Source organism: Capra hircus, chromosome 9 (assembly GCF_001704415.2).
Source record: "Capra hircus breed San Clemente chromosome 9, ASM170441v1, whole genome shotgun sequence".
Lineage (NCBI taxonomy): Eukaryota > Metazoa > Chordata > Mammalia > Artiodactyla > Bovidae > Capra > Capra hircus.
Genome location: NC_030816.1, coordinates 60092959 through 60105010, shown reverse-complemented (window position 1 = coordinate 60105010; position 12052 = coordinate 60092959). Strand labels below are relative to the sequence as shown.

The 12052-nt window shown below is 38.9% G+C and overlaps 1 protein-coding gene across 2 annotated transcripts in view; it reads left to right on the top strand.

Annotated features, from left to right (window-relative positions):
- Positions 1-3763, top strand: part of HBS1L (HBS1 like translational GTPase) — an 87356-nt gene extending 83593 nt beyond the window's left edge. The window contains exons 17-18 of one of the 2 annotated variants that reach the window (XM_005684790.3): positions 1062-1206; positions 3095-3763. In XM_005684790.3, the coding sequence (XP_005684847.1) occupies positions 1062-1206; positions 3095-3106 (157 nt within the window). In that variant the 3' untranslated portion in view covers positions 3107-3763. The remainder of the gene's footprint in view (positions 1-1061; positions 1207-3094) is intronic. The other variant, XM_005684789.3, reaches the window with a different exon arrangement.

The following is a 12052-nucleotide window of genomic DNA, read 5'->3' as shown; positions in this document are numbered from 1 at the left end:
ACTTCAAGCATGTTATAGACTCAATTGATTTATATAGGATGGAGTCAGACTTTCTAGAACCAAACTTAACTGCAAATTATGAATATGTTAGATGCTCACCATCCTAACAAATGGGACCTTAAGCTGAAATTGCCCAAAACCAATGTTTAGAATTTTTGGCATACTTTCTTTGAAACCTTGGTTTATTCTATCTTTCTGTCCCTAAAGCAATCTTTCAGAAGGGGAGTTTTTGATTGCTGCCCTCTAGCCTTCTAGAATACATCAAAATTGAATTAGAGAATGTTTCAGAATGTCCCCTTTGGGTTCTACTTCTTTTAGTAAGCTGGTGGGGCCCATGCACAAGGATTTTTATTTGCTTATTTGTGTGGAGCTGTTTACGGTCAGACCCATGCCTCATCTGCCTTCATTTCGTACAAACAGCATGTTATGGAAAAGTCTTATGTGTTTTTATCTTGAACCTCTGTTAAAGAACCACTGTTCCCAGGTGAGAAAAGAGAGAGGAGGGAAGGAGAGAGAACGCTCAGGTAGTGTGTTGGCACTAGGAAAGTGTCCTCTTTAAAGATAACTTTTTAACACATAATCTACCAATTAGGACTTTACTGGGGAAGACATAGGACATTGCATTCCATTTTTAAAATGCAAATGCATCATTTTCTTTAATTTCATGAGGGAATGAAAGAGAAGGCTTTTGTGCAGAGGTCCTGAGTATTTTAGATTATAGGATCCTTGAAGGGGTAGAGTTGTATTTGGAGGATTGTTTAAAAAAATGTGTGTATATGTATGTATGTGTGTGTATATATATATATGTGCATACACATGTATGAACTAGCTAATATTTCTTAAATCTAGAACTACTCTTCTCATTTCTTTCAACCAACCACCCCAAATTTAAAAGCATATGTTTTCATTTAAAGAAATTAATAAATCCCTTTTTTCTTTTTAAGTTTTTTTAAAAACTAAGTTGATTTAGAGATGGAATGTAAAATGTTTATCTTGCAGGTTTTAATTACATTTTTTACCTCTATTAGATATCCATTGGTTTCTTTTATTTTTCATGATAGATTATTGACCAAAGGCCAGAATGCATTAGTGGAGCTACAGACACAAAGACCAGTGGCTCTTGAGCTGTACAAAGACTTTAAAGAGCTGGGGAGATTTATGCTGCGCTACAGTGGTTCTACCATAGCTGCTGGTGTAGTGACTGAGGTATTTTAAAGTGACTGATTATGTGTCCCTGGTTATTATGTCTTTTCTTTTTCTACTTTTAAGAATGATTCCTGAGATTTTATGGCTTAAGGGGAACAGTTATGATATTAGAACAGCATTTTAAAAATTATATTTAAAAATTAGAAGAATGATGAGAAGAAAATGTTTGGTCTTAGATCTTCTCATAATAAGACTTCCAGATTATCTTCTCCACCAGTAATATTGCTCAAAATTAAAGGAAATCCATTGAAAAGTAGATCTGTAAGTATGCAATACAATCATGAAAATATAGACTTTAAGAGTCAGTGAATTGGGGTAGTGGTTTTGTTTAACAGAAGCACCCTCATTACTTTTTTTCTTTAAATAACTAGCTCTTAATGCATTCATTCAGAAAGTTCAGTTAACATACCAGTAGTGTTTCTGAAACATACCTAATCTGTAAGGATAAGGTAGGTACAGCTGAGTTTTGGAGAAGATAACCAGAAATGAACCAGAATTTCATTAACTTTAGTTTTCTTCCACAGTATGATATGTTAATATAGATCTTATGAATACGAGCATGCCTCATTTTATTACACTTTGCAGATATTGCATTCTTTTAGAGATAAAGGTTTATGGCAACTTTGCCTCAAACAAGTCTATACGTGCCATTTTCCCAACAGCATTTGCTCACTTCATGTCTCTGTTTCACATTTTGGTAATTCTTGAGATGTTTCAGACTTTTGCATTATTTGTTATCTTTGTTGAGCTTCCCTGATGGCTCAGATGGTAAAGAATCTGCCTTAATGCAGGAGACCTGAATTCAATCCCTGGGTTGGGAAGATCCTCTGGAGAAGGAAGTGGCTACCCACTCCAGTATTCTTGCCTGGAGAATTCCATGGACAGAGGAGCCTGGTGGGCTACAGTCCATGGAATCACAAAGAGTTGGACACAACAGTGACTTCGACACTCACTTGCATTATATTTGTTATGGGTGTCTGTGATCAGTAACCTTTGATGTTGCTGTTACAAAAAAAAATTTATGACTACCCAAGGCTCAGATGATGATTAGCAATTTTTAGCAATGAGGTGTTTTTAAGTTAAGGTATGTACATGTTTTTTAAAACATAATGCTATTACATTCTTAATAAACTATAGCATAGTATTAATGTAACTTTTCTATGCAGTGAGAAACCAAAAAAAAAATTCCTATGACTCACTTTATTGCGATTCTCACTTTATTGAAGTGGTCTGGGATCAAACCCGCAATATCTCTGAGGTATGCATGTATTTTTAAAAGGGGCTTCATTACTTCTTATGATTGTTTTCTGCATAAAAATTACTCACTTCATATAACTGGATGGATACTTTTGACACGGGCTTCATGTTGCATCAAAATTCAGTTACACATACCTGTGTCATAGAAGGCTCTGGAGTTCAACATAAGCCCAAGTTTGAGTTATTGCTCCACTAATTCCTAGCTGCAGAAGCACAGCATTTCTCCTGTCATTGATTCATCTATGAAAACAGGGTAATAGAATCCACTTTCTGGAGCTGTGAAATGAAATGATCTGTATAAAGCACTTGGCACAGTGATTGGCATTTAGAAAGAGTTCAGTAAATGTTACCTAATATCTTTGTCATTAGCCTTGCATTTAATTTGTCAAAATATTCTTTATAAAAGAGCATTCTAAAAATAAGATGCAGTTTCTTGTGGAAAATTATGGAGAGATTATAGAACATCTCAAATAACATGACTAGGAAAGGAGAAAAGTTGCAGGAAAAACAAAAAGTTCTATCTGATACAATGATTACTCCACTGCCATTTTCCTTTTGTTTGCTGTTGGCGGTTCCTTTTGTGTAATGTGATTGGTTAAATTATAGCAAATACTTTTTTTTTCTTTTACAGATAAAAGATTGATGGGTCAGAATTTCTACCATGTTCCTAAATGAATGAGATAGCTAACCTCCATTTTGAAAGACTCCAGTGACTCAGTTAAAGCAACAATGTGCAATTGATATTTTTTTTTTAAGTGAGAGAGAAAATTAAAGCTATGATCAACCACAAAGAAGTATTCATCAGCCCTACAAAAATTTCAAGTTGCCAACTGACAAAGAAAGGCTAATACTGCACTTTGATTTTAAAAACTAGCGTTTTCCTTTGAAATATTAGTAATGGATTTACCTTACTGAGATTTATGGAAGCTATCAGCAATATGTTAGAAGACATTGAATCATCATGAAGTGAACTCTACTTCCAGCCAAACTACAAATGTTTACAGTTTTCTCTTTTGATTTCAACTCTACAAGACACATTTTTAAGGAAAAGTAGCTAAAATGGATTATTGAGGTAGTTAATATTTGAGCTGAATAGTTTTTTAGTTAACTCTAAGAAAAGATTTGTTGAAGGTTATAATTAAGGTGTTTGGTGTTGAACATAAGAGTATTCTTCCTTCAGCAAGCAACCATTTGAAAGCTTAGTTTGGAATTAGTGGAAATTGTTCCTTTGGTAACAGAGATAATATTTAAGATGTAAAGCTAACTAATAAAATGTCTTAGTTTGAGCATAACAGCAAAACGTGTTGTGGTTTCATTGATGTTTATGAGATTTCCATGTAGGACTTGGGTTTTATGGAATCTTTTTCACCTACGAGTTTCCCGACTCTTTCATGTGAATTCTTGCTTTTTATCCTAACAGAGCAAATTTAATCTCATCCATTTCCAACCATAACTTTATTTTTCCCATTCTCACTTCCATAATTCCATGTATAATGACTTCATCTTGTATACTGTATAGATTACAAGTCCCCTATGAGTAAGAGTCTTGTTTTTCTTTAAAGTTTGAGCAGAGTCCAAGATATATTTAGTGAGCAAGTATTCGTTGAGCTCCCTCCTGGGTACAGTTGCTTTGGAGTAGATTTTTCCGTAACTGAGCCTGGGACCCTGATCTGATGGACCATATGATAGAATTTTTTTTTTTTTATTGGGAAATGATGTAATTTGTATATTGATGGCTTGCCATATTCAATAGCATTTCTTCTTTATTGAAGAGTAAGTCTAGTAAGATGTACAGACCATAAATGTGCTGCTTGGTGGACCATCATAAGATGAGCACATTTTTTTACTGAAAAATATATTTATAGCTATCACAAGAGTAAACGTAACTAAGGCAAGAAAGTGTTTTGTTTATACACTATGTTAATCAGAAATTTAACAGATACATTTGACAGAATGGCTCAGCAGGTAAAGCATCTGCCTGCAATGTAGGAGTCACTGGAGACGTGGGTTTGATCCCTGGGTTGGAGAGATCCCCTAGAGAAGGAAATTTCTACTCACTCCAGTATTCTTGCCTGAAAAATCCCATGACAGAGGAACCTGGCAAGCTACAGTCCAAAGGGTCGCAAAGAGTCAGACAACTGAGTGACTAAGCACACTGTGGATAATCTGACGGAAACCTAACTTTAAGTGAATCAAGCGAAAAAGAAAGACTAGCAGAGCCCTGGTTTTTCAGCAGTAGCCCTGGCTTTCAGCCCTGGCCTTGCTTGAGTCACAGAGTCATATAAAAACTTAATCTGTACTCTCCCTTTTCCAGTGTGGGTTTTACCCTCAGACTCCATACGGAACCCCTGTAGTTCCACATTTAGATCCTCAGACCCTCCATCAAGCACACAGACAGGCTAAAACATGTCTTTTCCAGAAGGCCTAAAAACATCTTACCATTGACTGTAATTATGTTTAATTTCTTTCCTTGGAGCATCCTTTGGGTATGATGTAAATCTCATCCAAAGCACATAGCTGAGGATTGTGGAAGGGATGGAAGGAAATTCAGGATGCTATGAGGAAGGAGAAATGGATTGGGGAGCGGGGGCGGGGGTGGGATGCAAAAACAGACATCCGCTCTGTATCATATATAAGGGCATGATAGTATAGCATTAAGAATTTTAAGTAAAAATTTAGCATAAAACAATAATAGCAGTAGTAGAAATGAGTTTATTCATTCAATTGTGATGGAGTGATCCTTTTATTTACGTTATGTTTATATGAATTGTTGTTGAGGGGGTGGTGATATTAAGAGGACCCACTGTGACAGGTTAGTGACAGGGTGTCCAGCAAGCATACCCAAGCTTGGTTTGGTCTGAAATCCTTCCCCTGAGACTTACCCATAGAAAATAGTATGTTCATTTTGGGTTATTTTGCTTCAGGTACTTCTTATCTCTGCTTCTCCTTCCTATTTATGGTCACTCTTTCTTCACACAAGTGGCTTTGTCTTCTTATCTCAACTCTTCGTGGGTCTCCATTGGATCAGTTGCCTGTTTGGTAACCAGGCTTGAAAAGATTTCGGATCCACAGTTTGACTTGATAGTGTTTCTCCACACATTCATTCTTGAATTTTAGAAACTCGAATATTGGTTTAGAAAACAACTTCTGGACATAGTCCTTTTTTTCTCCCCTGAGTACACAAACTAGTAATTTTAAGCATTGCTAAAATGTAATTATTCACTCTGGAAAATTTGGAAAATAAAGAAAAGTGGAAGGAAGAATAAAATTGACCCATAGTAGTATTGCCGAAATATTATTGCTGCTGACGTTTTGATGTATTTCTTTTCTGTCTCTCATGCATACTTTGGAGTTGTGATCATTAGGCTCTTCATTTTATAACATAATCAAGAATTTTTTGATAGAAATATAGCTTTAAAATCATTTAAAAATATAAAATTACAAACATCAGTGTATAGGAGTTAGTCAAGATTATGGTCTTGTTGAGTTACTAAGTCGTGTCTGATTCTTTGCAACCTCATGGACTGGAGCGTGCCAGGCTCCTCTGTTCTCCACTATCTCCCAGAGTTTGCTCAAATTCATGTCCATTCAGTTGCTAAGACTATCTAACTATCTCATCCTCTACCACCCCCTTCTCCTTCCCTCAATCTTTCCCAACATCAGGGTCTTTTCCAATGAGGAAGCTCTTCTTATCAGGTGGCCAAAGTATTGGAGCTTCAGCAACAGTCAAGAGTTATAAAAAGCTTCTAGATAAGAAGACTCGATAAAAATTACTGGGTCACTGTTTTCCAGCTTCCCTCTTAAAACATCCAGAGAAATCTGTAAATACAAAAACATTCCTTCAATCCTCCTTAGTCTGAGTTTGCCTTATTCCAGGCACAGAAGAGAGCTCTGCAGCTTAGGTCTTTGTGGGGCTGACAGTTCAGCCAGGGGGTTTTGGTACTACAAACTGCAAGTGAGAATTAATGTATGAAGGCATTTAGGAAGAATGCACCCTAAAAACAAGGCAGGAGGGACTAGGTGAAGAGGGGAGCCCATTAACATTGAAGTAAGATTGTACTTAACATAAGAGAGCCTCTTGTGTTAAAGTAATCCAACCTGTAAACCACAATCTCCGACCAGTTCAGAATTAGTGGAGGGAGACAGGTCATGTTTTGCATTGGCAAAATCATCCACGAGGGCAGCTTTTAGACACAACAGCAGCAACTTAAGATCCCACCAACACTGAAAACCATCCTTTAGAACCAGAGCCACACCAGTGAGAATCTTAACAGTGGGGCCACAGCTGGCACAAGTCAGCAGAACCACACTGATGTGAGGGCTGGTCCAAGTGGCAAGACGAGGCCAGCAGCGACCCTCGTTGAAGATACTCAGAGCCCTTCTTAGAGGGCCTAGGATCTTGCTGGCAGAGCAAAAGTAGAACGGATCAAGTAACTTACAGCCTGGTTCTTTGAAAATTCCAAAGGTATTCAAAACTTTTAAAAGGAAAAAAACAGAGACTCACTAGGAATGAGATGAACCATGTAACCATATGTGATAATAATTAATCAGAGCACTGTGGAACATTAGCTCCTGATCCTGTGTTCCAGCTCATCGCCCCTTTCTCAGGGAGCCCCTGGCCTCTAGGTAGTATAAGGAAAATGGGTTACTATTAATATGTGCTTCCATGGGACCTGTCTCTCTCCTTGGGATACTTTCAGGGTTCAATTGTATATTGATTTGTATGATTAGTTTTTGTTTTCTCCTTCCACTGAAATGTAAGTTCCAAGAGGAAAGAGACCTGTTTTCCTTCTGATTCTGTTTCAGCAACTGGTGTGGTCCTTCTTACGTGCAATTGTTAAATGAATGAAAGAATTAATCCTGGTGGTAATGTTGTCAATGATTCTCATTTCTTTGCATCTGTATTGTCAGAGGATTACAAGCTTTTGTTTCTATTATAATACTGTGTGTGAAGGGGCTATTTTTTTTATAGTGAAGGAAAAAGAAAATCTGGTAGAAGCAAACTTGAAAGCTGCTCTTGTCTGCCGTCTTGTCTGAACCACAGCCCAAATTTGATGTCTTTCCTAAACTGGGGTGACTCTCTTGAGCCTGGAATGTTCAAATGTGTTTGCATTTCAGAAAGGTAATGAGCAATCAACTGGCTGCTGGGGATTCTCTTAGCTCTCAGGTGAACTGTAAGATGGGGTGGGTAACTGACAGGTTAGTACTTCCCAGTCCTGGACTTGGGTATATTTCTGTTTATTTAAAGATGGTTCAAAAATCACGTTTAATATATAACAGACCTGCAGTTAAAATCTGTAGTAACTGAGCACATGCAGACAAAAACCTTTCAGGTGGATTGCAGGACCCAAAAGTTTTCTTTCAATAACTGGTATATGGTATCTATAAGATGTGAGGAGATATTGATGAGTTGAGAAAAGGATCAGGACAGGTTAGAAGAGACTACATGGAGCCTAAATCGTAATAGCAAAATTTAAATATTCAACGAAGCCTGTAACATAGATAACGGTTGCAGGAAAATTGATAGTACAGAAGTTGTCCTTGAAAACCACCCCTAGAATGCAGATAAGTGAAAATAATGAACAGGAAAACCCAAGATTGCACCATATTTTATGTAAAACATCACAAAAGAATTACAACCAGATTAAATAAGCCTTGGGAACAATACAAAATTCTCCCAAAATTCATCTTCAAAGAAACAAAAAATTAGCCTTAGATTTTCCTACAATACTAAATTCCAAAATACAAAAGGACACAGAAGCTAAATACATAAAATTTAAAGGGACTGTAACCCACACATTATTATTCAGCTATGACATTATTTATAGGTTGGGGTAAGGATCTCAAAAGATGTCCTGGGAGAGGGGTGAGGGATTGGGGAGGCAGGATTTAAAATGCTGAGATCATAAAGAGGTAGCTCACAATTTAGATTGGGGATATTATGGTAGACAATTCCTTAGCAAGTATGTGGTGATGCCCATCATTTATGGATGTCATCAAAGGCCACAGGACACAACTATAGTCAAAATTATTTTATTGACACTTGTCACAGTCAGAGACCACACACCGTGGAGTCTAGGTACTTCACAATAAGAAGGTGTAAAGAATTGAGCACATTTAGGTAATTAGAAGGGAGGGCTCAAGTGAACAACGGTTTCTTCTGGATTGGGCACTGTCAGAAAGGGGAGTAATTCTGTAGTTGATCAACTTTCATCTAGGAAGTAGAAGAAAGGAATAAGGTAAAGTAGCAGCAGTCATCGGTGTTAGCCTTAGAGGGCGATGTTAATCTGCTCAGGCGTGTCTAGTGTTCCTTAACTCACTTCATCAGGAGCGCAGAATAACCTTGTCTGATGTCCCAGATTTAAGAATTAGCAGTGTCCAATAGGAGAACACCATAGCCCAGCTGTGAGTGCCAGGTCAGCTTTTAGCTTTCAGAAGATCCCACTTCCCTTATATTGAAACCAGTTAAATTAATAGTGAAATAAATATGGTAACACTATTTACAAAAGCCAAGACATGGAAACAACCTAAATGCCCATCGACTGATGAATGAATAAAAATGTGGTATGCACACATGATGGAATATCACTCCACCATAGAAAAGAGTGAAATAATGCCCTTTGCAGCAATACAGATGGCCCTAGAGAATATCATACTGAGTGAAGTATTAAATAAGACAGCAAAAGACAAATGTCGTATCACTCATATGTGAAATCTAAAAAAGTGATACAAATGAATTTATTTACAAACAGACTCACAAAACAAACTATGATTACCAAAGGGGAAGGTGGGGAGGGATGAACTGGAAATTAACAGATACACACTTCAGTTCAGTCATTCAGTCATGCCTGACTCTTTGCAACCCCATGGACTGCAGCACGCCAGGCCTCCCTGTCCATCACCAACTCCCGGAGTCCACCCAAACTCGTCCATTGAGTCGGTGATGCCATCCAACCATCTCATCCTCTGTCGTCCCCTTCTTCTCCCACCTTCAATCTTTCCCAGCATCACGGTCTTTTCCAGTGAGTCAGCTCTTCAAATCAGGTGGCCAAACTACTGGAGTTTCAGCTTCAACATCAGTCCTTCCAATGAATATTCAGTACTGATTTCCTTTAGGATGGAACTGGTTGGATCTCCTTGCAGTCCAAGGGACTCTCAAGAGTCTTCAACACCCCATTTCAGAAGCATCAATTCTTTGGCACTCAGCTTTCTTTATAGTCCAACTCTCATATCCATACATGACTACTGGAAAAACCATAGCCTCAGCTAGACAGACCTTTGCTGACAAAGGAATGTCTCTGCTTTTTAATAGGTTGGTCATAACTTTCCTTTCAAGGAGCAAGTGTCTTTTAATTTCATGGCTGCAATCTCCATCTGCAGTGATTTTGGAGCCCCCCAGAATAAAGTCTGCCACTGTTTTCCTCTGTTTCTCCATCTATTTGCCGTGAAGTGATGGGACCGGATGCCATGATCTTAGTTTTCTGAATGTTGAGCTTTAAGCCAACTTTTTCACTCTCCTCTTTTACTTTCATCAAGAGGCTCTTTAGTTCTTCTTTACTTTCTGCCATAAGGGTGGTGCCTAAGGTTACTGATATGTCTCCTGGCAATCTTGATTCCAGCTTGTGCTTCTTCCAGCCCAGCGTTTCTCATGATGTACTCTGCATGTAAGTTAAATAAGCAGGGTGACGATATACAGCCTTGACATACTCCTTTTCCTATTTGGGACCAGTCTGTTGTTCCATGTCCAGTGCTAACTGTTGCTTCCTGACCTGCATACAGATTTCTCAAGAGTCAGGTCAGGTGGTCTGGTATTCCCATCTCTTTCAGAATTTTCCAGAGATTATTGTGATCAAAGGATTTGGCATAGTCAATAAAACAGAAATAGATGTTTTTCTGGAACACTTTTGCTTATTTGATGATCCAGCAGATGTTGGCAATTTGATCATAAGAGGCTTCCCACGTGGCGTTAGTGATAAAGAACCTGCCTGCTAATGCAGGAGATGCAAGAGATGTGAGAGACACAGGTACCATCCCTGGGTTGGGAAGATCCCCTGGAGGAGGGCATGGCAACCCATTCCAGTGGTCTTGCCTGGAGAATCCCATATACAAGAGGGGTGGTCCATAGTCCATAGGGTCGCAAAGAGAAACAACTGAAGCTACTAGGCAGCATATATAAAATAGATAAGCAGCAAGGTCATGCTGTGTAGCACAGGGAACTCTATTCAGTATCTTATAATAATCTATAAGGGAAAAGAATCTTAAAAAGAGTAGACATCTGAAACTAACACAACATGGTAAAGCAACTATACTTCAACATGAAAAGAAACTGTTTTGGGGCTTCCCTGGTACTACAATGAACAAGAATCTGCCTGCCAATGCAGGGGACATGGGCTTGATCCCTGGTCGCGGAAGATTCCACATGCTGTGGGGGAACTAAGGCTGAGAGCTGCAACTACTGTAGCACGTGTGCCTAGAGCCTGTGCTCCACAATAAGAGAAGCCACTGATGCCAGAAGCAATGCACTGCAACTAGAGAAAGCCTGCATCCAGCAACAAAGACCCAGCAACCAAAAATCAAATAAGTAAGAAAAATGCCATATTAAAAAATTAAAAGGGAAGCTGTTCTCCAGTCGGCTTGGCAACATAGCTCCTCTTAGTCTGTCACATTCCCTGCTTAACAGTGACATGTAGCATCTTTTCACAGTCTCAGCCTGCTCTGTTCGCTCTGCTGTGAATTGCTTTTTCCTTTCCTTTGCTTGGGGCTTCCCTGGTGGCTCGGAAGGTAAAGGCTCTGCCTGAAATGCAGGAGACCTGAGTTTGATCTCTGCGTCAGGAAGATCCCAGGAAGGAAATGGCAACCAGTATTCTTGCCTGGAGAATTCTATGGACAGAGGAGCCTGGCAGGCTAACGTCCACAGGGTCATAAGGATTTGGACACGACTGAGAGACTAACACTTTCACACTATCCTTTTTTCGTCTTTTCTATGGGGTTGTTCATTTCTCTTACCCATTTGCAGAAATGCTTACATCATGGACATGAATCCTGGTTGTGTTATACACATCATGCGTAGTTTTGGCATGTCTGGGGAAGATGTTGCTGCAGCGACCACCCTGGTTTCAGGATGGACAGTGTAGCGACAAGACAGTCAGGGTAGAAGATGGTGGGTGGTGGAAAGAGAGTCTGCCCTCAACCACCTCTGATGGTGAAGACAGTGACGGATGCACTGAGGAAAAAGCAGGCAACTTGGAGACAAAATGGCTGTTTACCCTTACCAACTATGCCATTTGGGACTTCACTTCTCTGAAGCTGGCTTTTCTACAAAAGAGGGGAAATTTGCTTTCTATAGGTTTTTGTGTGGAACAAATGAGTAAATTTGTTCAGGGCCTGGCACTATCGGTCTGGTACCCAATAACATGATACAGACAGATGCCTTTTGGCTATTTTGAAGGATCATGAACCCATAGCTGATGCTACTTTAATATATTTTTATTATCCATTTGTCATAATGTCCTGGTCAGCTGTGACATACTTGGGAACTCTTCATTCAAAGCTTGGAGACTGAAATCCTCTGACTGCAAGGTCACCACCC